This window comes from Heterodontus francisci, chromosome 3 (assembly GCF_036365525.1).
Source record: "Heterodontus francisci isolate sHetFra1 chromosome 3, sHetFra1.hap1, whole genome shotgun sequence".
NCBI lineage: Eukaryota > Metazoa > Chordata > Chondrichthyes > Heterodontiformes > Heterodontidae > Heterodontus > Heterodontus francisci.
In genome coordinates, this window is record NC_090373.1 from 171,210,125 (window position 1) to 171,236,747 (window position 26,623).

The 26,623-nt window shown below is 43.7% G+C and overlaps 1 protein-coding gene across 2 annotated transcripts in view; it reads right to left on the reverse strand.

The window, feature by feature from the left end:
* Positions 1-26,623, reverse strand: part of mertka (c-mer proto-oncogene tyrosine kinase a) — a 188,379-nt gene that overhangs the window by 14,226 nt on the left and 147,530 nt on the right. For both annotated transcript variants that reach the window (XM_068027609.1, XM_068027606.1), the window contains exons 11-17: positions 20,831-20,919; positions 19,205-19,300; positions 16,866-16,946; positions 13,690-13,782; positions 7,832-7,953; positions 3,956-4,065; positions 2,476-2,635 (exon numbers count right to left, since the gene is read on the reverse strand). In XM_068027609.1, coding sequence (XP_067883710.1) covers positions 2,476-2,635; positions 3,956-4,065; positions 7,832-7,953; positions 13,690-13,782; positions 16,866-16,946; positions 19,205-19,300; positions 20,831-20,919 — 751 coding nt within the window. The remainder of the gene's footprint in view (positions 1-2,475; positions 2,636-3,955; positions 4,066-7,831; positions 7,954-13,689; positions 13,783-16,865; positions 16,947-19,204; positions 19,301-20,830; positions 20,920-26,623) is intronic.

Below are 26,623 nucleotides of genomic sequence, written 5' to 3' on the forward strand. Positions count from 1 at the left end.
TGATTGGATTGCTTTACAGAGAGCCAGCACAGACTTGATGAGCCAAACTGCCTCCTTTTGTGCCGTAATGACCCTAAGTTGGAGACAGGGCGGGACTTAATAAATGACATTATTCACAGCAAACAAGTGTATTTTACAACAACCAGCAAAGCAAACAAAGTCTATATACACGGTCTATTTAAAAAGTGTCTCTATTAGCTGCAGCAAATTGGACTCATGACTGAAACTGCAGTAATTTCTCCCGATGAAAGCACAGCGATTTCTCGAGCAAAATAAAGTGAGTGGAGGGAATTTGCACAAATCAAATCATGTGCATAAAATCCATCTCAATCATCACAGCAGTGAGTCCAGGTGTGACTAACTGTGAAATTATCCAACCATCTCCATTCTGGCCGGTAATACTGATGTTGCTATGTGCAACGTTATGATAGTCCAGGCACTACTGTTACACTTTCCATTCTGCCCCATTCTCTCCACCCTTATAATATTTCAGTCTACTTTGTGAACAGCCCAGGCATATTGCACCGTGTTTTGCGAAAGTGGATTTTAACCAGAAATATGAGCTGCTCTGGTTCACAATGAACAAAGGCTACTAAGAGTGATGACAAGGATTGAGACGACAGTGGCGTCTGAAACTGTAGCAGTGTTTGGCAATGCCCGTTAGAGGACAGGAGCGCTACTTCAAATTAAATCATGATTGTAGGACAAAAAGCACAGGTTCATACTGATGAACAACAAAATTAGAGTGTCTCATTAAGCAGTTCTCCTTCACACAACATGTGGAATGGTCATTTCAGAGTTATTGAGAACCAGCTGGATATTGTGATGAAGACTGCAGAAAGACAGATGTGATCTGGTGACTTGCATCGCTTGTTTTGCTGTTTGTGTGACAGGGATGATGGAAATCGCTTCCAAAAGTTCCATAAAAAATTTAACTTCAAATTAAAAGCAGCAGAGTAATCGGTTTTAAAATGAGCACAAAGTGACTTCGAGGTAGCAATCTAATCTCGGTCTGAATATACCAGTACGTCTCTAGTGGTTTAAAAATGTAATCTGACCCTTCACTAAAAATATTTACCTTGAGATCATTCCAAGGTCGTCAAAACCTAGCATAAAATAACAATTTGCTTCAGTTTTTCTACCTTTCCCACACCATCCCTCACTACTCCACCCAACCAACCACAAGGTCACAGTGATCCTGTCTGCAAGAGGTGCACAAGAACAATGTACATCCACTTGCTTAATTTCCTTTCTTTATTTATAAACATCTTGCATTTATATACTGTCTTTTATATAGAAAGAAGTCTCAGAGGCATGGAGGAAAAATGGAAAAAGAACGTACAGATTCCAAGGAAGAAAGATGAGGGGTGTGATCAAAAGCTTGGACAGGGTTGGTTTTCAAAGTGTGCCAACGGAGGAGCAGTTCAGGGAGGGAATTCCAAAACTTGGGACTCAAGTGGCTGAAGCCACGCTGCAAGTGATGGTGATGGGGGAGGGAGAATCGCTAGGAGCCAGAGTCAAAGGAACAGGTTTAAAGAAGATACAGAGATAAGGAGGGGGCAAAAACATTATGGATGAGAATTTTAAATTGGAGACTTTGGGGGATCCGGAGCCAAAGTAGGTGAGTGAGGAAGTGTAGGATGGGTGAGCAGGAATCGATGAGATATAGAATACAGGCAGCAGAATTCTGCATGAGTCAAAATTTACAGAGTCTAGGATAGGAGGTTGGCTTGTAGATTGCTACAGCAATCATGTCTGGAGGTGGCAAAAGAATGGTAAAACTTTTACCTGCAGAGGGACTGAGGTGAGGGTAGAGGCAGATGATGTTATAACAGATGGTCCTGTAGAGGTTGTGGGTCAGAAGCTCAGCTCCAGGTTGAATACGGCACTGAGGTTGCAAACAGCATGGTCAAGTCCGAGACATTGGCCAGGGAGCAGGATGGAATCCTTGGGAAGGGTATGGAGAGGCCGCAGATGATTGTTTTGGTCTTCCCAATGCTTAGGTGAAGGAAGTTACAGCTATTCCGGGACTGGATGTCAGACAAGCAGCCTGACAGCACTGAGGCAGTGGAGTGATTGAGAGAGTGTAGTGGAGAGATAAAGTAGACAGGTGATTGTATGAAAAGTACCTCCATATCTATGGATGATATATCCATGGGTAAGTATGCAGATGAAGAAGTGAAGCAGGCCAAGGATAAATCCTTTTGGATCAAAGAGGTGATAGTGTAGGAGTGAGAAGATGCTATTTATGCTCTGGCTATGATTGGATAAGTTAACCAAGTGAAGGCAGTCCAATGCAGCTGGGCAACAAAAACAAGGTGTTGAGGATGATACGATTCACTATGTCATGAACTGCTGACAGGTTGAGGAAAGGAAATGCACCACAGTCACAGAGGATGTCATTTGTGACTTTGGTTAGGGCCATAGTAAATATGTAAACACCATGGAATACATACACACTTTTTAAAAACATACCACATCACTTTTCACCGTGAAAACTCGATCAGCAAGACTCTCAAGAGCAATCCATTTTACTGGCATCTTAGCAATCCGACCCTGTCTGTAATAGTCCCCACTGTAGATCTTCTTGGATAAACCAAAGTCTGCCACACACACTGTCATATCGGTACGTAACCTGTTGAATCATTGCATAAATAAATGGTTTGTATTTTTCTATTATGACATGCATGGGACCAACAACAACTGGCTAATCAACTCAATTATGTAGAATATAAAACCTGAAGGAAGACCGTGGAGGCAAATCAGCCTTCAGAAGAATTCTTAACAAATAGCCATGTGTAGCTATTGTAGCTCTAGCTTTTCACTAGAGTTTCAGTCATGGCTCAGTTGGTAGCAACCGTGCTTCTGAGACACAAATTTCTGGATTCCAAGTCTCACTCCAGGAATTGAGCACAAAAATAAAGGCTGACACTTGAGTGCAATACTGAGGGAGTGCTGCACTGATGGAGGTGCCATCCTTCAGACGGGACGTTAAACTGAGGCCCCCATGGCACTATTTCAAAGAGGAGCAGGGGAGGTATGCCTGGTGTCCTGGCCAATATTTATCCCTCAATCAACATCACAAAAAACAGATGATCTGGTCAATATCACATTGCTGTTTGTGGAAGTTTGCTGTGTGGCTGCTGCATTTCCTCCATCACAACAATGACAATGCTTCAAAATCACTTCATTGGCTGTAAAACACTTTGAGACGTCTGGTGGTCATGAAAAGTGCGATGTAAACGCAAGTCTTTCTTTCTTTCGGTATCAGGAATAGTCTGACTGCCACGTATTCCTGGACAGAAGGAGCTATGAAAATGGGAGAAAGGTAATAGGAGGAGGAAAAGGTAATAAATCTAGAGTAAATAATAGCGAAGTCTCCCTGAGGCAGTTAGCAGGCTTGCTGGGTTACAGTTTGTACTGTTGAAAGAAGTCCTTTACATAATACATGGCTTGAAAGCACCTTTGTGGCAATACTGGTGACGTGTCCCCGTGTTTATGTAAACAAGTTCAGTTAAAGGACAGACCCATGGTGCAACTGTCATGTGATTATCAGGAATTTAACAGCAACTGAATGGGGTTATTGGAATAAAAGCAATATGTGTTAATAAGTAGGATAATCATTTTCATAGAATGTCACAATTCAGGAGCTAGAGAAGGATTTGGAGAGGGCTTAAAGCTTTTAAGGGTCAAGGCAAAAAGCGACAGCAGCAGTTACTTGGATTTCCCAGCACCCTCCACCATTTAAAATTAGAATTTGGAGATTAAAAACAAATCACTGAATAAATAAAAGAGACAGAAATAAAAACCAGTCTGGATTTTATAAATAAGAGATAGGCAGTGGTAAATATGAAAGGACTCCTGTAGCCGATACACATATACACACGCACATGCACATTCACGCTCACACAAAAAAAACCACATACACATTTATATCACTATAAACGTCACTCACATGCAGTTTCTGGCTGCTAGATCCCGATGTAGGAAATTCTTGTTACTGAGGTATTCCATCCCATTAGCAATGTCGATCATGAACTTCAGCAACGTCTGCAGTGGCAAATACTGGAAAGCAAATATGATAAATATAGGTTTGTTGTAAACCATTTACTAACAAAATGTCCCAAGACGCTTTACAGGAGGGTTATAACAAAAAATTTGACACTGAGCCACTTAAGGAGATATTAAGGTAGATAACCAAAAACTTGGCCAAAGAGGTAGGTTTTAAGGAGCATCTCAAAGGAGCAAAAGAGGTATAGAGGTGCAGAGGTTTACAGAGGTCATTCCAGAGCTTCAAGTTTCAGCAACTGAAGGCACAGCCACCAATGGTGGAGCGATTGAAGTTGGGAATGCTCAAGATGACAGAATTAGAGGACTGTAGATATCTCCGAGGTTGGGGGGCTGGAGGAGATTACAGAGATAGGGAGGGGCCAGGCCAAGCGTAGCTATTGTAGCTCTCGCCAAGATGCAACATGTCGAAATCAAAGGGGGCCAAGGATAGATCTATGGAGTACATCATAGGTAATGGTCCAGAAGAAGGAAGAGAAACCATTCTAAGTGACTCCAAATTGGAGGGATTCAAATATAGATTTCGGGTAACATGGGTACATTCAAAGTTTTTGGAAGGAAAGGGAGCTTGGAGATGTGGTGGTAGCCTGCAAGGAAAAGGGTTGTTTTTTGAGGAGAGGGGTGATGATGGAAGATTTGAAGGAGAGGGGGACAGTACCTGAGGAAAAGGAACCGTGAACAATATCAGTTAATTTGGGAGCCAGAAAGGGAATTTGGGTGGCCAGCAGTTTAGTGAGGATAGGGTCAAGGGAGCAGAAGGTGGGTCTCATGGATAAGATGAGCTCACAGAGGGCACAAAGACAGATTGAATAAACACTAGAGAAAGATGCAAGTTCAGGGTGAGGACAGGGGCCAATCTTACAAGAAGTATGGCCCGATGAGTGAAAGGAAGAAAGGGAAATGGCAGAAGTCCACGGGCTCCTTGCATTTACTGTTGGAGGTGAGGGTGGAGGAGATGGGGAGAGGGATTTAAGAATGGTTTTCAGTAGAGAAAAGAAGCTGGGGTTATCTTTGCATTCCAGGATAATCCTGAAAAATAGTGCAGAGTTTTGGCAGATGAGAGCAGGATCCAATAGCATTGTATGCGGTCACAACAGAACTGATGGTGAATCAGTCATTCGCCATATCCATTCAAGATTGCGTCCTTCAGACTTAAGTGAGCAAAGATGAGGACTGTACGACCAGGGTGAGAGAAAGTAATGGCTTTAATGGGGACTAGGGCATTGAAGGTGGAGGTGAGGGTGTGGTTGAGTAGTTTGGTAGTTGTACAAACGTCATGGTGAACAGAGGGCCAAAGGCTGGATAATTGAGATTTTGAAAGTGCAGTTGAAGTGAATTGGAAGTATTTTTTTTTTCCAGGGCAGATACTGAAGGAAGTAGAGTTGGGAGCGGGAAGGGGTGGGGCGGGGGGTTGGAGGTGCAGAGTGACACAAGAAAGTGATTAGAGATGGCCAATCTGTGATTGATACCACGGGAGTAGTGAGGCTGCATGACATGGCAAGGTCAAGCGGATGACCATTCATATGGGTTGGGGAGTTTACATGGAGGAACAGATTACAGGAGGATAGGAAGGCTGAGAGAGAGGATGATGAATTGAGATTGAGGTTGAAATTACCGAGCATGAGATGTCACTTGGTACAGAGACTGAAGGAGGAAAGCAGTGAAGATACCCCAGTGAGAAAAGTTTTATGATACTTAGATTGAAAAGCAGTAACATGTTTTAAACTATTAGCTCCCACCCTGCCTCTTTTTCTTTCTCCTCCTCCATTTTGCCCATCCTGTCCTAAAGGTGCCAACTAATGCTTGGGCACAGTTGCACAGGTGCCCTTGCCGCCAGTGAACCCACTACATCATCCACATGACCATTTTTCATGCATAATCATACACAATGACTACCAATTAGATATTCGATTGTCGGGGGATCCTTTCCTCACCCAAAGCCAGGGCTTGGAGTGAAATATCACTGGATAACGATAGGGAAGGGAAAATCCTGCCTGATTTCCCCTTTCCTAACTCGGATGTGCTGAAACAATTGTAATGCGCCTACTGCTACCAGCTGAAATAAGCCAACTCAACACAGACAGTGATCAAAAGGTGGAGCCTTCGGGGCTCTAATTTTTTTGTTTTAGAGATACAGCACTGAAACAGGCCCTTCGGCCCACCAAGTCTGTGCCGACCATCAACCACCCATGTTATACTAATCCTACACTAATTCCATATTCCTACCACATCCCCACCTGTCTCTATATTTCCCTACCACCTACCTACACTAGGGACAATTTATAATGGCCAATTAACCTATCAACCAGCAAGTCTTTGGCATGTGGGAGGAAACCGTAGCACCCAGAGGAAACCCACGCAGGCACAGGGAGAACTTGTAAACTCCACACAGGCAGTACCCAAAATTGAACCCGGGTCGCTGGAGCTGTGAGGCTGCGGTGCTAATCATCGCGCCACTGTGCCGCCCTTTGAAGCCAGCTTTGCCATTGAATCAGTGGGGAAGCTTCTCCCCCCTCATGTTATGCATCTTTAGCTCAAAGGGCATCCTACAATCATGTGGATCTACGACTGGATGGTGGCAGATACTGAACAGAAGCTCAGATCCATTCAGTTCTCCAGAACTGTTTCATCCAAATGTCATTTGTTTGTTGTTTTTTTAAATCCTTAGGTTTCATAAACTGTCCAGTTGTATTAACTTGTGTAACTCAAAAAGCCTGATGTCATTTTGTCCATGACTGTGGCCACAACTGGAGTACTGTGTACAGTTCTGGGCACCACACTATAGGAAGGATGTGATTGCACTGGAGAGGGTGCAGAGGAGATTCACCAGGATGTTGCCTGGGCTGCAGCGTTTCAGCTATGAAGAGAGACTGAAAAGACTAGGGTTGTTTTCCTTAGAACAGAGAAGGATGAGGGGAGATATGATTGAGGTATACAAAATTATGAGGAGCATTGATAGGTTAGATAGGAACAGACTTTTTCCTTTAGAGGAGGGGTCAATAACCAGGGGGCATAGATTTAAGGCAGGAGGTTTAGAGGGGATTTGAGGAAAGTTTTTTTGAACCAGAGGGTGGTTGGAATCTGGAATACACTGCCTGAAGTATTTAGACGAGCACTTGAAACGCCATAGCATACAAGGCTAAAATATACAAACTGGGTGGTTTTATTTCAATAAAAAAAAGTCAAAAGATGAAACTCTCCGCCGAACAAAGGCGGTGGAGGGGTGCCACCACCAACCGGTAAACGGGACCTGGAGCAAGCAGAGAACAGCAGCCGCCAGCCTGGAAAATGGGACTAGAATAGTTAGGTACTTGATGGCCGGCACAGACACGATGGGCCGAAGGGCCTATTTCTGTGCTGTATAACTCTATGACTCCCCTGGAATGCTACAGTATTAGCAAGTGAGAGTAATTAGTTGACACGTGGAGCATAAGAATGCATTGAATCAGAAAAGCTCAATCAGCCCCGCTCCTTCCACTGGCCATTTACAATCCTCCTCGTTATGTCCTTCACACAACTTATTTACCACAGAAACCAGACAGTAGCTTAAACAATTGGCACACAACTTCCTGAAAGTACACGAAAATACATTATGGACTTTCTCATTGCCTTCCAAGTAATATAATGCACTTATTCAGGAGCCAGCTAAAAACGGTGGTTTAATTAATTAACATAACAGGTTCATGTAAACACTGTAGCTGACAACCACTTAATATTTTTCAAAATACATCCTTAATATTTTTCTATATACTCCCTTACTTACTTCAGCATTTTCTTCGAGCCTTGAGCGCAGTAGGAAGCTGTGTAAGTCACCATATTTCATGAAGGGAAGGATGACCATCGGCTTTGCAATCTGCTCCCTGGAGCTCAGCTCTAAGCACACACCTAAATAAAAGCACAGTCAAATCTTCATATCGTTCCTCACTTACTGAACACGCAGCCTCCCATCTCAGCCCAATTTGTTTGAAATATGTCTCAACCCCTGTTCACTAAACTTTAATGAATCTGTCATCCAGCATTCTTTTCTCTTCCATATATTTCTGAAAAAGCTTTGCAGATACTCCATTTTCAGGTTATTGACACAGTATACAATTACAAGGGTAATATAATTCAAATGTTTATCAAAATTACAGCAAATGTTAAGGAGGGGACAACTGTGCAAGACAGCAGAAAATTTTCAACCATCAGGCAGGGAGATGTTGCGGAGCACAGTGGGACTGGTGGTCTGAAGTGCATTTGTTTCAATGCAAGAAGTATAACAGGTAAGGCAGATGAAAGTAGAGCTGGGATTAGTACTTGGAACTGTGATGTTGTTGCTATTACAGAGACTTGGTTGAGGGAAGGACAGGATTGGCAGCTAAATGTTCCGGGATTTAGAAGCATCAGGCGGGATAGAGAGGATGTAAAAGGGATGGGGGAGTTGCATTACTGGTTAAGGAGAATATCACAGCTGTACTGCGGGAGGACACCTCGGAGGGGTCATGCAGCGAGGCAATATGGTTAGAGCTCAGGAATAGGAAGGGTGCAGTCACGTTGTTGGGGGTTTACTACAGGCCTCCCAACAGCCAGCGGGAGGTAGAGGAGCAGATATGTAGACAGATTTTGGAAAGATGTAAAGGTAACAGGGTTGAAGTAGTGGGTGATTTTAACTTCCCCTATATTGACTGTGACTCTCTTAGTGCTAGGGGCTTAGATGGGGCAGAATTTGTAAGGAGCATCCAGGAGGGCTTCTTGAAACAATATGTAGATAGTCCAACCAGGGATGGGGCCATACTGGACCTGGTATTGGGGAACGAGCCCGGCCAGGTGGTCGAAGTTTCAGTAGGGGAGCATTTCAGGAACAGTGACCATAATTCCATAAGTTTTAAGGTACTTGTGGATAAGGATAAGAGTAGTCCTCGGGTGAAGGTGCTAAATTTGGGGAAGGCTAATGATAACAATATTATTAGGCAGGAACTGAAGAATTTAGATTGGGGGCGGCTGTTTGAGGGTAAATCAACATCTGACATGTGGGAGTCTTTCAAACGTCAGTTGATTAGAATCCAGGACCAGTATGTTCCTGTGAGGAAGAAGGATAAGTTTGGCAAGTTTCTGGAACCTTGGATAACGCAGGATATTGTGAGCCTAGTCAAAAAGAAAAAAGTAGCATTCGTAAGGGCTGGAAGGCTGGGAACAGACGAAGCCCTTGAGGAATATAAAGACAGTAGGAAGGAAGTTAAGCAAGGAGTCAGGAGAGCTAAAAGGGGTCATGAAAAGTCATTGGCAAACAGGATTAAGGAAAATCCCAAAGCTTTTTATACGTATATAAAGAGCAAGAGGGTAATCAGGGAAAGGGTTGGCCCACTCAAGGACAGAGGAGGGAATCTATGTGTGGAGCCAGAGGAAATAGGCGAGGTACTAAATGAGTATTTTGCATCTTCTTTGGCCTCCTTATCTCGAGAGACAATGGGTAAGCGCCTGGAGGTGGTCAGTGGTGTGTGGAGCAGCGCATGGAGTGGCTATAAAGGCCAATTCTAGAGTGACAGGCTCTTCCACAGGTGCTGCAGAAAAATTTGTTTGTCGGGGCTGTTACACAGTTGGCTCTTCCCTTGCGCCTCTGTCTTTTTTCCTGCCAACTGCTAAGTCTCTTCGACTCGCCACACTTTAGCCCCGCCTTTATGGCTGCCCGCCAGCTCTGGCGAACGCTGGCAACTGACTCCCACAACTTGTGATCAATGTCACAGGACTTCATGTCGCGTTTGCAGACGTCTTTGAAGCGGAGACATGGACGGCCGGTGGGTCTGATACCAGTGGCGAGCTCGCTGTACAATGTGTCTTTGGGGATCCTGCCATCTTCCATGCGGCTCACATGGCCAAGCCATCTCAAGCGCCGCTGACTCAGTAGTGTGTATAAGCTGGGGATGTTGGCCGCCTTGAGGACTTCTGTGTTGGAGATACGGTCCTGCCACCTGATGCCAAGTATTCTCCGGAGGCAGCGACGATGGAATGAATTGAGACGTCGCTCTTGGCTGACATACATTGTCCAGGCCTCGCTGCCATAGAGCAAGGTACTGAGGACACAGGCTTGATACACTCGGAATATTGTGTTCCGTGTCAGTGCAGCATTTTCTCACACTCTCTTGGCCAGTCTGGACATAGCAGTGGAAGCCTTTCCCATGCGCTTGTTGATTTCTGCATTGAGAGACAGGTTACTGGTGATAGTTGAGCCTAGGTAGGTGAACTCTTGAACCACTTCCAGAGTGTGGTCGCCACTATTGATGGATGGAGCATTTCTGACGTCCTGCCCCATGATGTTCGTTTTGTTGAGGCTGATGGTTAGGCCAAATTCATTGCAGGCAGCCGCAAACCTGTCGATGAGACTCTGCAGGCACTCTTCAGTGTGAGATGTTAAAGCAGCATCGTTAGCAAAGAGGAGTTCCCTAATGAGGACTTTCCGTACTTTGGATTTCGCTCTTAGATGGGCAAGGTTGAACAACCTGCCACCTGATCTTGTGTGGAGGAAAATTCCTTCTTCAGAAGACTTGAACGCATGTGAAAGCAGCAGGGAGAAGAAAATCTCAAAAAGTGTGGGTGCAAGAACACAGCCCTGTTTCACGCCACTCAGGATAGGAAAGGGGTCTGATGAGGAGCCGCCATGTTGAATTGTGCCTTTCATATTGTCATGGAATGAGGTGATGATACTTAGTAGCTTTGGTGGACATCCAATCTTTTCTAGTAGTCTGAAGAGACCACGTCTGCTGACGAGGTCAAAGGCTTTGGTGAGATCAATGAAAGCAATGTATTTTGCATCAGTATTCACCAAAGAGAAGGTAGATAAGGCCCCAGGGCCTGATAGGATCTATCCCAGAATACTGAGGGAGGCAAGGGAAGAAATTGCTGGGGCCTTGACAGAAATCTTTGCATCCTCATTGGCTACAGGTGAGGTCCCAGAGGACTGGAGAATAGCCAATGTTGTTCCTTTGTTTAAGAAGGGTCGCAAGGATAATCCAGGAAGTTATAGGCCGGTGAGCCTTACGTCAGTGGTAGGGATATAATTAGAGAGGATTCTTCGGGACAGGATTTACTCCCATTTGGAAACAAACGAACTGATTAGCGACAGGCAGCATGGTTTTGTGAAGGGGAAGTCATGTCTGACTAACTTGATTGAGTTTTTTGAGGAAGTGACAAAGATGATTGATGAAGGAAGGGCAGTGAATGTTGTCTATTTGGACTTCAGTAAAGCCTTTGACAAGGTCCCTCATGGCAGGCTGGTACAAAAGGTGAAGTCACACGGGGTCAGTGGTGAGCTGGCAAGATGGATACAGAACTGGCTCGGTCATAGAAGACAGAGGGAAGCAGTGGAAGGGTGCTTTTCTGAATGGAGGGATGTGACGAGCAGTGTTCCGCAGGGATCAGTGCTGGGACCTTTGCTGTTTGTAGTATATAAAAATGATTTGGAGGAAAATGTAGCTGGTCTCATTAGTAAGTTTGCGGACGACACAAAGGTTGGTGGAGTTGCGGATAGTGATGAGGATTGTCAGAGGATACAGCAGGATATAGATCGATTGGAGACTTGGGCGGAGAAATGGCAGATGGAGTTTAATCCGGACAAATGTGAGGTAATGCATTTTGGAAGGTCTAATGCAGGTGGGAGATATACAGTAAATGGCAGAACCCTTAGGAGTATTGACAGGCAGAGAGATCTGGGCGTACAGGTCCACAGGTTACTGAAAGTGGCAACGCAGGTGGATAAGGTAGTCAAGAAGGCATACGGCATGCTTGCCTTCATCGGTCGGGGCATAGAGTATAGAAATTGGCAAGTCATGCTGCAGCTGTACAGAACTTTAGTTAGGCCACACTAAAAACTAGTGGAGGGCATTAGCTATGAGGAGAGGTTGGATAAACTCGGATTGTTTTCACTGGAACGACGGAGGTGGAGGGGCGACATGATAGAGGTTTACAAAGTTATGAGGGTCATGGACACAGTGGATAGTCAGAAGCTTTTTCCCAGGGTGGAAGAGTCAGTTACTAGGGGACATAGGTTTAAGGTGCGAGGGGCAAAGTTTAGAGGGGATGTGCGAGGCAAGTTCTTTACACAGAGGGTGGTGAGTGCCTGGAACTTGCTGCCGGGGGAGGTGGTGGAAGCAGGTACGATAGCGATGTTTAAGAGGCATCTTGACAAATACATGAATAGGATGGGAATAGAGGGATACGGTCCCTGGAAGTGCAAAAGGTTTTAGTTTAGGCAGGCATCAAGATCAGCGCAGGCTTGGAGGGCCGAATGGTCTGTTCCTGTGCTGTTCTTTGTTTGTTCTTTGTTCTTCCATCCAATCTAGGGCGGCACAATGGCGCAGTGGTTAGCACCGCAGCCTCACAGCTCCAGCGACCTGGGTTCAGTTCTGGGTACTGTCTGTGCGGAGTTTGCAAGTTCTCCGTGCCCGTGTGGGTTTCCGCCGGGTGCTCCGGTTTCCTCCCACAGCCAAAGACTTGCAGGTTGATTGGTAAATTGGCCATTGTAAATTGCCCCTAGTGTAGGTAGGTGGTTGGAGAATGGTGGGGATGTAATAGGGAATATGGGATTAAATGTAGGATTAGTATAAATGGGTGGTTGTTGGTTGGCACGGACTCGGTGGGCCGAAGGGCCTGTTGCAGTGCTGTATCTCTAAATAAATAATGAAGAAAGAATCTGCACTTATAAAGTGCCTTTCATAACCTTTGGATGTCCCAAAGAACTTCATAACCAATTAATAGTCTCTGTTGTTATTGTAGCAAACTCAGTATCCAATATGTACACAGCAATATGATAATGACCAGGTAATCTTTCTTACTAATGTTGTAGTGAAATTGATTACACAATTTTCATCTACTTTAGAAGCTAACCCTCCACCCACATCCCCTTGTACCTAAATCACAAAAGTTTAACATGCAGGTATAAGGTATGGGAAGACAAATGGTATGTTGGGGTCTAAGAGCAAGGAAGTATTGTTGCAACTATATATGCCTTTGGTGAGACCACACCTGGAGTACTGTGTACAGTTTTGATCTCCTTACCTAAAGGAAGGATATACCTGTCTTAGAGAGTGGACAAAAAAGCAAGTTTGTTGGACAAGATTTCCATCCCGTACGTCCACCTTGAGCACTCTCCCCATAACTTCTACATATCTAGATATTTCATAATGCCTGCCGTTACATTATCTACAATAATACTGTAGTTGTTTATCATCCTTTCCATTGCATTAGAAATTCTTCTTTGTTAATTTTTTGGTAACTTTTTTCCCTAAAACATTGGGAATTTACAGTATTTTTCTTGAGGTACACACAGGCTACATTATTATTTGCCATATTCTTCAAAATGATATACTTGTGGCTTCTCTGACAGCTCAGTGCCCAAAGGAGCCACTCAATGCTATCGTAAGCCATAAAGACCAGAGCTGCCAGGCTGATCCCCAACTTGTGCTGTTAGCTCATCACAGTGGGGGTGTTAACCATGGCCGAGGAAAGGGTAAATCAGCCAAGTCCTTACACATGACTGGTATCCACTGATTCCGTGTGAATTCACCACCGACGTAAAGGATATACAACCATGTCCATTATATGAAGATTACACAACATGGATATGCATTAAAGAAAGATATACCATACCTAACAATTTAATGACATTTGGATGATCAAAATCTTTCATGCAAGCTGCTTCACTCAGGAACTCTTCAATCTCCCTTTGTGAGAAGTTATCCACTAGAGCAAAAACAAGATGGTTTTATTTCCAAAATCTAGTATTGTTTCTCTTTGAGAAGCGTCACAATGATACTGTAAAAACAATAAAATACTTTAACGTGGTTCAATGTGTAGAACAATAAAGTTAGTCTAGAGACTCAGCTGGGCTCAGTTAATTGTATCTCACCTCTTGAGTTACAAGGCTATGCATTCATGATCATAATATGGGCTTATACTTCAGTACATTACCATAGGAATACTGCATTATTAGAGCTGCCATTCTTGAAAATGAGACATTCAACTGATGCTCCTTCTGTCTGTTCCATTATTCTGACATCAAAGAGTAGGGAGTGCTCCCAATGTCTGAGCCAACAGTCCACTCTCAATGACAGTGCCAAGGACAAACTAGTTGAACACTCATCACATTGTATTTTGTCGGACCTCGCTCTGCCCAAAATAACTGGTCACCTGCGTAGCAGCAAAATAATGCTTTGTACTTTTTCACTGTACTAATTGTTGGGGATTATCCTATGAGGTGAGATCAAGTAGACAAGGTCTATACTTCCTATAGTTTAGAAAAAGTGATTTCATATTAACATATAAAATTCTTAAGGGGCTTGACAGGGTAGATTCCGGGAGGATTTTTCCCCTGGCTGGGTAATCGAGAACTAGGGGTCATTGTCTCAGAATAAGGGGACAGGATTGAAATGAAGAGAAATTTCTTGACTCCCAAAGGGTTGTAACATTTGGAATTCTCCAACGCAGAGAGCTGTGGATGCTCAAGTCATCAAGTATATTCAAGTCAGAGACTGACTTATGTTTGGATGCTAAGGGAATCCGGAGACATCGGGATAGTGTAGGAAGGTGTAGCTAAGGTAGAAGATCTGCCATAATTTCATTAAATACCAGAGCAGGCTTGAGGGACAGAAGGCCTATTCCTGTTGTTATTTCATAAGTTTTTATGTACTTAAAAATTCTCATGACACTATGAGAGACAAGATAAAGCACAGCTTTAATCAGCTTTTGGATTGACATCAATTATGCAACTGCCTCACCACTTCCCAGCTCATGGCCTTCCAAATTCCAACTCAAATCTTATCCGCCTGCCTTCTGCTCATTTTCAGCCCTGTTCGTAGCATCAAGACCATCCTGGAAATGTTCTCTGATTACTATCAAGTGGGTTATCCATCTTTGTCCTCTGCACAGTGTTCAACACAGTAGATCGTGCAATCCATTTCAGGACCTCTCCTCTGCTGTCCAATTCTGTGGAATAGCCTTTACATGTTCCACTCCTACCTCTCCCAATACAGCCAGCAATGGCTTCTCTTTCCACCTTGCACACTCAGCTCCAGAATTCCTTAAGTATCTATTTGTGACTCTCCTCTTCTGCAGCGACATGTTGCCACTTAGTATCATCATGCACGGACATGGAGTCAATTTTCATGTGTGCTGACATCATCACACTCTAGTTTGCTACAATTTTAATTGACCCTGTGACCAACTCTGTACTGCCAGACTGCCAATTATGTATGAGTGCAAATTTCCTACAACTGAACAATATGAAGATTAAAGTCATTTGTTTTGGCCCCTGCCAGGAACTCCATTCCATTGTTACTGATTAACTCCCTCTCTCTGGCCACTTGTTCAGACTGTGCAAAATATTGGTTTATTAAATTGACCCATGGTTATGTTTAACCCCACATCCTATGCATCACCAAGACCACTTACTTCCACAGCTGCAACATTGACTGCACATGTCCCGACCATACCCTTAACTCACCCTAAACTTTTAAACACCCATGAACTCTTAATCATGCCTTTGTCATTCTCCAATTTCCTTCTCACTGGTGTCATCCTCCTCCTACAAAACTCAGCTACCGATATCCTGTCCCACACCAACCACTCACTCACCAACCTCTTCCTTGCTGAACTACGCTAGCTTCCCGTCCCAATTAATTGAATTCAAAATCTGTGTTCTCATCTTAAAATCGTCTGTAACCTTGCTCTAACCTAGCTTTGCAACATTTTCCAGCCTTATGTTACTCCCAGATCCTACAGTCCGCTGAGTCGAAACTTTGTCCATCTGTATAAAACGCTAGTTAGGCCACAGCTGGAGTACTGTGTACAGTTCTGGTCGCCACACTACAGGAAAGATGTGATTGCACTGGAGAGGGTGAAGGGGAGATTCATCAGGATGTTGCCTGGGCTGGAGCATTTCAGCTATGAAGAGAGACTGGATAGGCTAGGGTTGTTTTCCTTAGAGCAGAGAAGGCTGAGGGGGGATCTGATTGAGGTATACAAAATTATGAGGGGCATAGATAGGGTAGATAGGGAGAAACTTTTTCCCTTAGCAGAGGCATCAATAACCATAGATTTAAGGTTAGGGGCAGTAGGTGTAGAGGGGATTTGAGGAAAATATTTTTCACCTAGTGGGTGGGTGGAATCTGGAACACACTGCCTGAAGGGGTGGTAGAGGCAGGAACCCTCACAACATTTAAGAAGGATCTAGATGAGCATTTGAAATGCCATAGCGTACAAGGCTACGGGCCAAGTGCTGGAAAATGGGATTAGAATACATGGGTGCTTGATGGCCGGCACGGACACAATGGGCCAAAGGGCCTTTTTCTGTGCTGTGTAACTCTATGACAAAGTTATCCAGCAATGGGAGTTTCCACACCTCATGTCTGGGCCTGGAGTTCAACTCCTGTGACTGGCTAACAATTCCAATTATTGATGTATCACGCAACTATCAGGATGGTAGAATGCAAACTGGATGGACCATGTTCTTTCTTCATCTAGCAATTCCTATGTTCCCAACCTGCCTTCACCCCAACATTGGTGGCAAAGCCTTCAGCTAGCTTGGCCCCACTCTCGAAACCTCCTTAATCCCCACCTCTCCTCCTCTCTTCATCTTCGAAAGCCTTCTCAAGCTATCTTTTCAACCAAGCTTTTGGTCACCTCTTAACTGTCCTAGTTCAGTATCCATTCCTTTTTTAAAAAAATTCCCCTCTAAAGTAGAAAACACTTGCCCATGTTACAGGCATTTTATATATAAATGCAAGTTGTTTATTTTTTATTATTTATTGCATCAGAGCTTTCCTTACATTTCATGGTTTTAACAGCTACTTTCTGACTGGTGCCATCAGCATGTTTCATGTGTCCCTCCATTACAGAGCCAAATTCCCCTGTAGGAAAATGTAACACAAAGATCAGTTCGCTGTTGGCTTCCACATCCAGAATTTAAAACACACATTGACTATTTTTTTGACCATTAGGGAATGGAGTAAAATGTAAGTCGCAGTGCAAAAAGTAGGCATTTTATTTGCCCTGTTAATAAAGCTAGATCATCAGCCGCTTAAAGGGAGTCTCAGATCTTTGTGTGTGTTACCTGTACAAGTTCACAGGCTGAATGACTGGGTAGCTTCACGGGTTAGAACCAATATTCCCTCTAATTTATTTTTGGACTGCGTAGGTGATTTATTTAAGTGCACGGCCCCTTTAAATTCTTTTCGTGTGGCTGCACACGCACAGTAACTTAGAGGGGTCAACTTGTGCACACTCTGCACGGAGACTTTTGGGTTGCTGCATGGCTGCTCACAGGGAACATTGGTTAGAACTGCCCTGTTAACTCAGCAACCTGGTTTTGAAATTTGCCTGGACCTATGGAATAAAGGTTTCACCTCTTGACATTTGCAATGACGTCCAGTAGAATGACACTGGGCAATATATTTCTTTGCCTCACCCACCTGTCCCCCTCCATACTAATTAATTGGTAAAGTTTCCCCTAATCAAGCTCAAGGATGTCAATTCTGTGAATAAACTACTTTTACAAAAGATTTTGTCAGCTATTCTCAGCCCCAGTGAAAGAACAAAGCTCTTTTGACTCTGCACCAACAATGTGACATATCTTTTCCACAAAAGAGCTCTATGGTTCTATGGTTCTGCTTTTTGATAGACTCACCCTTCACAAGTGGTACAATTTGTATGGGCTGGATTTTGCGCAGGAGGCAGGGCTCCCAGCACCAGGGCGAAAGGTGGGGGCAACCCCGCCTCTGCATTTTCTCGGCCATCCGGAGCGATCTTCCGGTCTTTTGGGGTCAAGGTTTTAGGAGCCGGGATACCATCCCTCTAAAGACTTCATAGGGTTGGGGATCCCGCCTTCAAGAGCTGCCGGCCAATCAGTGGGCCAGCAGCTCAGCAGTATCGGCAGTAGCACTGGGAACAGCGGCCGCTGTTGGTAGTGCAGAGGCCTCGGACCCAGGCCCAGCAGTAGAACCCCAGTAGGTGAGGTGGGGTCGCCAGGGCCTGTCCGGAAGGCTCAGCATGGGTGGGGTGGGGGTCACCATTCGGTCCAGGAGGAAGGGGGATCCCAGGGTGTCCTCTGTGGGCCATAAATTGCAAATGAAGGAGGGACCCCCCCCCCCCCCCCCACCCCAAGCCCACAGGGCGTCTTGTTTGACAAGGCGTCCTCCCCGCCGCTGCTAAGATCCCAGCGGTGGCAGGAGGAGGCCCTGAATTGGCCATTAATAGGCCACATAAGGGTCTCAATTGGCCTCTGGGCAAGGGCCGAAGGGCCTGTACTGTGCTGTAATGTTCTATGTTCTATATGTTCTAAGTTCATCATCAGCCTATCCTGCCCCCAAGAAGATCGGAACCAGGAATCCTGGTGTCAGGTTCTGTGGTGGGCAGGTCCACTCTGATTCTCCGGTACCCACCCCCACCCCACCACGAAACCCGCCTTCCGTTTGAGCACAAGATCCAGCCCTATATGTCTTAGTTTACACTATAGGACTTGAAAATTGGGAGATTTCTGCACATTTCCAGAACAGTCAAACTGATCCAGCCCTCCTTATTACCATATTTTCGACAGTGGCTATAATTCATTACCAATCTTGAAAGTTAGATACACTTCATCAATGACCTTTGATCTTGTAACTTCCATCCTTGCATCACTTTCCTGACTTTCCTGATCAATTGTAATATGCAAGATTGGGTTCCTACACACATTTTAAAAAATAGATTGACTTGGTTTTTAATCAAAAGGGAATAGGAAGCTAACACTGATTTTTCCACTTCAGTTCATCTTTTAACAAGTTGTTCAAAGCCTATTTCTCCTAGCATGGTACTGTCAGTTTAATTATTTGAAGAATTATGGAATAACAGGAGTACAAGAATAGCAACATTAGACGATGTAACATTGCAACCATCTCACGGAATGCGTTAATATAGGCAGATGAGTTGTGAAGCTGACTATATGGTCCATTTCTACCACAAAACAGAAGAATGGTGATAACATGACAGAAGTAAACTGCACAAAGAAATGTCTGGAACCCTGGAGGGGCCAGGAAGAATTCCCATCTTAATATGACTGTCATTCTGCTCTCAGGTTTGCATACTATTTATGGAAGGGCTGGGGTTTGCAAGCTTCAGTTCATGTCCTTACCTTCTCCCAGAACTTTACCCAGAGTCAATAAATTCCGGTCAGTCATTACGTCCTGCAGCTTCTCTTTCAGTTCCTCACGGATTCCCAAGTTATCCACTGTGAGAAGAAATACGGAAGAATTAAAATCTGTTCGCGGAATCTCAATGTCACAGCACCAAAATCGGTCATTTGACCTATCCGTTCTGTGCTGATGATTTTCTCCATGAGCCACCTAGTCTAAACTCACTTTCCTCTATTCATATATCAATATCCCTTTTAGAAATTCTGACCGTTGTGTTTTTTTTCTAGCATATTGCTCTGTTTTCTAATTTCAAAAAAGAACTGATCCAAGTAAATCACTGCTCTGGCTGCAGAGCCCAGGAAATCTCCTGCTTCAGGGTCTGGTATGTACTGAGTTAGTTCACCTCCAATAGGCATGAATAGAGGGACACTACAATTATATCTGGGCTAGCTGGTGAGAGAGGATGGGAAAAAAATCCACCAGGCAGAGTTATACCATCCACGTGAGTAGATAGTCCACAAGAATCCAACAAGAACTGCTGGGATCCTAAATAGCCACTGCCTAGCTGACACCATTGAAAAGAAGCCACTTAGTCTAGATACTAGCATGCTGCTGCCACAGCTTCAGGACAGAAGGGGTCTGGGGAGAAAATCAGAAATAGAATATCAAAATAATTTAAGTAATAATTTGTTACAAAATCCAAGTTACTTCTTATCGATAACTTTAAGGCTGTACATTGTTAAAATAAGCACTGAAACTATTGATACAGAGCTACTGAATATGGATGGTCTTTCCCTGATTTGACTTTATGTGGGTAATTTTAATCGTCCTGTCAGCAAACTGATGCAATGGAATCGGCCATCATTTTGATTGTAAAATCGGATAGGGTGTAAAACGAGTAGTCAATCCAATCTGGTCAGTTCCCCGCCAGGTGAGTTAGGTTAAAATAACCCCCTGTGCTGTTAATAAAATTCACGCACAGTCCGTAGTGCTGTGCAAATAAGTTTATCAACACAATCTTTCCTTGCAGGCATTTTCATACAGTTAACTACTGCCTGTTTTCTGACGATCAGGGCGGCACAGTGGCGCAGTGGTTAGCACCGCAGCCTCACAGCTCCAGGGACCCGGATTCAATTCTGGGTACTGCCTGTGCGGAGTTTGCAAGTTCTCCCTGTGACCGCGTGGGTTTTCGCCAGGTGCTCTGGTTTCTTCCCACGACTTGCAGGTGATAGGTAAATTGGCCATTGTAAATTGCCCCTAGTGTAGGTAGGTGGTAGGGAATATGGGATTACTGTAGGGTTAGTATAAATGGGTGGTTGTTGGTCAGCACAGACTAGGTGGGCCGAAGGGCCTGTTTCAGTGCTGTATCTCTAAATACTTGACTGTTACAGAATCTTGGCACTTTGGGGTAGAAACTCTGCCCTCCAAGATCAAATACAAATGCTTAACATACTTGTATTACATTCCCATATGTGCTATTGTCAGCTAGATTTTAAGCTACTTATTTTGAAAATGTTAAATGCCCAGAAAAATGTAGAATGAGTGTGTTAGGTTTTCACAGATGATCATTTCTAACATTACACTGTTTTTACTGAGAAGCAATGGATAGTAGACATTGATCTTACGTGTAACCTGAACTGCTCTCCGTAAATAGGTTTTCCTCGCTGTGTATTGGACTGTGGGTTCAGAATCCTCTCCATCACTGAATGCATTCCTACATTCAACAAAAATAAGGCAACATACTTAATGCACAAAAATAACATCAATATCTTAGTTATTTGATTAATGCAGCTCTACTGTTGACACACTAAACATATTTTTTAGTTTTTTTTTTAGTTTTAGAGATACAGCACTGAAACAGGCCCTTCAGCCCACTGAGTCTGTGCCGACCATCAACCACCCATTTATACTAATCCTACACGAATCCCATATTCCTACCACATCCCCACCTGTCCCTATATTTCCCTACCACCTACCTATACTAGGGGCAATTTATAATGGCCAATTTACCTATCAACCTGCAAGTCTTTTGGCATGTGGGAGGAAACCGGAGCACCCGGAGAAAACCCACGCAGACACAGGGAGAACTTGCAAACTCCACACAGACAGTACCCAGAATTGAACCCGGGTCGCTGGAGCTGTGAGGCTGCGGTGCTAACCACTGCGCCAGTGTGCTTTTTAAAAAGGTGTTAAATCCAAGCTCTTCCTAAAAAGAAAATGAATCATTTTCATCCATTTCTTAAGTTTCCCAGAGTTATCTACAATTGATACCCATAATGGAGCTGGTCCAGGCCTTAAACTGCGACAAGAAGATACACAATTTCTCATCCTTCTCAAGTGGGGAATGTCTGAACTGTATGTTCCCACACCATAGCATGACTAGGACTGGAAACTTCATGAAGTTGGAGGATCTGTGAGTATAAACCCATAACCCATTATTCTGCAATGCTGTCCAAGACAATAAGGTACATCTTGAATTGGCGCAATAACGCAAGTTCGATGTTAGCAGCCCATTTTACATCTGAGTTTTTTGGGTACAAACTGGACAGGTTACACCTGGGCAGGACCGGGACTGATGTCCTAGGGGGAGTATTGCTATAGTGGTTGGGGAGGGTTTAAACTAAAATGGCAGGGGGATGGGAACCTTTGCAAGGAGTCAGAGGAGGAGGGATCAAGGACAAGAACAAGAACAAAAGACAGAAATGGAAATCAGAAAACTGATAGGCAGAGAAATCAAAGGCCAGAATCAAACAGGGCCACAGTGAAAAATAGTGGAAAGGGGACAGGTATTGTCAAAAAGACAAGCCTTAAGGCTTTATGCCTTAACGCCCGGAGCGTTCGCAATAAAGTGGATGAATTAATCGTGCAAATAGATGTAAATGGGTATGATATAGTTGGGATTATGGAGACATGGCTGCAAGGTGACCAGGGATGGGATATGAACATCAAGGGTATTCGGTATTTAGGAAGGACAGACAAAAGGTAAAAGGCGATGGAGTTGTATTGCTGGTTAAAGAGCAAATTAATGCAACAGTGAGGAAGGATATTAGCTTTGACGATGTGGAATCTGTATGGATAGAGCTGAGAAACACTAAGGGGCAAAAAATATTAGTGGGGACTGTATATAGACCCCCAAACTGCAGTGGTAATTTTGGGAATGGCATTAAACAGGAAATTAGAGACGCATGCGATAAAGGAACATCTGTAATTATGGGTGACTTTAATCTGCATCTAGATTGGGCAAATCAAATTAGTCATAATACCGTAGAGGAGGAATTCATGGAGTGTATACAGGATGGTTTTCTGGACCAATATGTTGAGGAACCAACTAGAAAACAGGCCGTCCTAGACTGGGTATTGTGTAATGAGAGGGGAATAATTGACAATCTAGTAGTGCGAGACCCCTTGGGGATGAGCGACCATAATATGATAGAATTCTTCATCAAGATGGAGAGTGACGTAGTTGATTCTGAGACTAGGGTCCTGAATCTTAATAAAGGAAACTACTAAGGTATGAGGCACGAGTTGGCTATGACGGATTGGGAAACGTTACTTAAAGGGATGACGGGGGATGGGCAATGGCAAACATTTAAAGAGTGCATGGATGAATCGCAACAATTGTTTATTCCTGTCTGGCGCAAAAGTAAAACAGGAAAGGTAGCCAAACCATGGCTTACAAGGGAAATTAGAGATAGCATTAGATCCAAGGAAGAGGCATATAAATTTGCCAGGAAAAACAACAGACCTGAGGATTGGGAGCAGTTTAGAATTCAGCAAAGGAGGACCAAGGGATTGATTAAGAAGGGGAAAATAGAGTACGAGAGCAAGCTTGCGGGGAACATAAAAACTGACTGTAAAAGTTTCTATAAATATGTGAAGAGAAAAAGATTGGTGAAGACAAATGTAGGCCCCTTACAGTCAGAAACAGGGGAATTTATTATGGGGAATAAAGAAATGGCTGACCAACTAAATGCATACTTTGGTTCTGTCTTCACAAAGGAGGACACAAATAACCTCCCAGAAATGTTAGGGAACACAGGGTTTAATGACAGGGAGGAACTGAAGGAAATCAGTATTAGTAGAGAAATGGTGTTGGGGAAATTGATGGGATTAAAGGCTGATAAATCCCCAGGGCCTGATAATCTACATCCCAGAGTACTTAAGGAAGTGGGCCTAGAAATAGTGGATGCATTGGTAGTTATCTTTCAAGATTCTATAGACTCTCGAACAGTTCCTACAGATTGGAGGGTAGCTAATGTAACCCCACTATTTAAAAAGGGAGGTAGAGAAAGCAGGGAATTATAGACCAGTCAGCCTGACGTCAGTAGTGGGGAAAATTCTAGAGTCCATTATCAAAGATTTTACAGCAGAGAACTTGGAGAACAGTGGTAGAATTGGACAAAGCATGGATTTACAAAAGGAAAATCATGCTTGACAAATCTACTAGAATTCTTTGAGGATGTAACTAGTAGAGTTGATGAGGGGGAGCCAGTGTATGTGGTTTATTTGGACTTTCCGAAGGCTTTTGACAAAGTCCCACATAACAGATTAGCATGTAAAATTAAAGCGCTTGGGATTGGGGGTAGTGTATTGTGATGGATAGAAAATTGGTTGGCAGACAGGAAACAAAGAGTAGGAATAAACGGGTCTTTTTCTGAATGGCAGGCAGTGACGACTGGGGTACTGCAGGGATCGGTGCTAGGACCCCAGCTATTCACAGTATATATTAATGATTTAGATGAGGGAACTAAATGTAATATCTCCAAATTTGCAGATGACACAAAACTGAGTGGGAGGCAGAGATGTGAGGAGGATGCAGAGAGGCTTCAGGGTGATTTGGACAAGTTGAGTGAGTGGGCTAATGCATGGTAGATGCGGTATAATGTGGATAATTGTGAGGTTATCCACTTTGGTAGCAAAAACAGGAAGGCAAATTATTATCTGAATGGCTATAAGCTGAGAGAGGGGAATATGCAACCAGACCTGGGTGTTCTGGTACATCAGTCGCTGAAGGTAAGCATGCAGGTGCAACAGTCGGTAAAAAGGGCAAATGGTATATTGGCTTTCATAGCGAGAGGATTCGAGTACAGGAGCAAGGATGTCTTGCTGCAATTATACAGGGCCTTGGTGAGGCCACACCTGGAATATTGTTTGCAGTTTTCGTCTCCTTATCTGAGGAAGGATGTTCTTGCTATAGAGGAAGTGCAGCGAAGGTTTACCAGACTGATTCCTGGGATAGTGGGACTGATGTCTGAGGAGAAATTGAGTCGGTTAGGATTATATCGCTGGAGTTCAGAAGAGTGAGGAGGATCTCACAGAAACCTGTAAAATTCTAACAGGACTTGACAGGGTAGATGCAGGAAGGATGTTCCTGATGGTGGGGGATTCCAGAACCAGGGGTCATAGTCTAAGGATACGGGGTAAACCTTTCAGGGCTGAGATGAGGAGAAATGTCTTCACCCAGAGAGTGGTGAGCCTGTGGAATTCGCTACCACAGAAAGCAGTTGAGGCCAAAACATTGTATGTTTTCAAGAAGGAGTTAGATATCGCTCTTGGGGCGAAAGGGATAAAAGGATATGGGGGGAAAGTGGGAACAGGTTACTGAGTTGGATGATCAGCCATGATCATAATGAATGGCGGAGCAGGCTCGAAGGGCCGAATGGCCTACTCCTGTTTCTCTGTTTCCTTTGACTATGACCAGAGAAAAAATAACAAAGCAACAAAAAACTTTTCACAAAATATTACTTCTATGAACAGTTCAAGTTCTCCTGGTTGGAGGCTGCAAACAAGAAGCATTTCTGTCAGTATCAGCTGCTTTGGCAATCGGTACACCCCTAGTATCTCAGGATCACTTATACTGGGTGTAATGCCAGCACAAATCACGAGGTTTCAGCCTAGCAAACCATACGAATCATTTGGCTGAAAAGGCCATGTGGCCCACATTGCCTGTGCTGGATCTCTGAAAGAGCTATCCAATTATCCCATTCCATGAGCCTGCAACTGTCTCCCCTTCAAGTATCTATCTAATTCCCTTTTGAAAGATATAAAAAAAAATTGTAAAGAGGTTATGCTGCACAACAAGCAGAGGATAACCCCACCAGTGCTGAAGGTTATTCCAAAGACTGACATGTACTATTCACTGTCAATGGTTATCTGGTACTCAAAATAAAACCCCAGAACTCCCCAGCCATCACAGGAGGGAGGGAGTGGTGGTTGGGGGGGGGGGGGGGGGGGGGTGGGGGGACTGGAGAGAGAGAGCGAAAGAGAGAGAGATAGAAAGAAAGAGAGAAAGAGAGAAGGAAAGAGAGAGAGAGAGAGAGAGAGAGAGAAAGAGAGAGAGAAAAAGAGAGAAAGAGAGAGAGAGAGAAAGAAAGAAATAAAGGAGAGAAAGAAAGGAGAGAAAGAAAGAAAGAAAGGAGAGAAAGAAAGGAAAGAAAGGGAAGAAAGAAAAAGAGGGATCCTTGATTCAAACAGTTGAAAGCAGCTGGGGTCAGAGAATCCATCCACTGTTAAATCAACATCTGTGTTCAAATGCACTTAAAACAAATAATTATTTCCAGACATGCTCAGCTACACTTGATTATTTAGAAAGACAAGTGAAATGATTGATTTTCAAAAGGAAGTTTTGCTTTGATTTCTCAGTCCCAAGTTGACCAGATTTTCTATCCATTGACCATAAATGGGCAGAAAAATCTAGCCTAATGCCAAAGTAAACTGGCCTTTTGACATTGATTTCCTGAAGCCATTTATTCCATTTCACACAATTGAAAGCATTTATATTCAGAGCACCACCCTATCAGAAACCTGTGCAGTGAATAGTTCCTACATTTAATAGACCAGGCAGCACATAAACCAAAATAACCCCAATGCTGGGAATTCCTTTGTGGGAATTTTCCTGATCAATGGAAAACCCAGATAGATGCATAAACAAGATATTCCACTGATCTTCTGCCAAAGTCACAGTGATAGATTGGAAGAAACTCCAAGGAAATTGTCAGCACAAATACTCAACTCTTTCCATAATCAGTGCTGTAGCTGGAATTCTATGCCAAGTGTTGGTCACTATGAAAGAAGAACTTCCTGATATCGGTCCTAAATTTGCTTTTTACCAGCTTGTACCTGTACTCCCTTGTCCTAATGGTTTAGATCAAGAGTGCTCCAAATATAAATCTAGATATTTTCTTTGCAGAAAGAAAGGCACTTCAGTCCACTCAAGACTTCCTTTTAGGAAAATAAGATATTGAGTACACTTTCCAATTTAGCTATTAAAATTAATCAGTATTTTGGGTGCAGAAGATAACCTGCCTATTTCATGGCTTTAATCGATGGAAAATTAGGTGGTCCATGACATGGGCTATACAGTCGAAGTACTATTTTGAAAAATCAACCCTTAGATTTCCCTTCCCCTGCTGCATTTG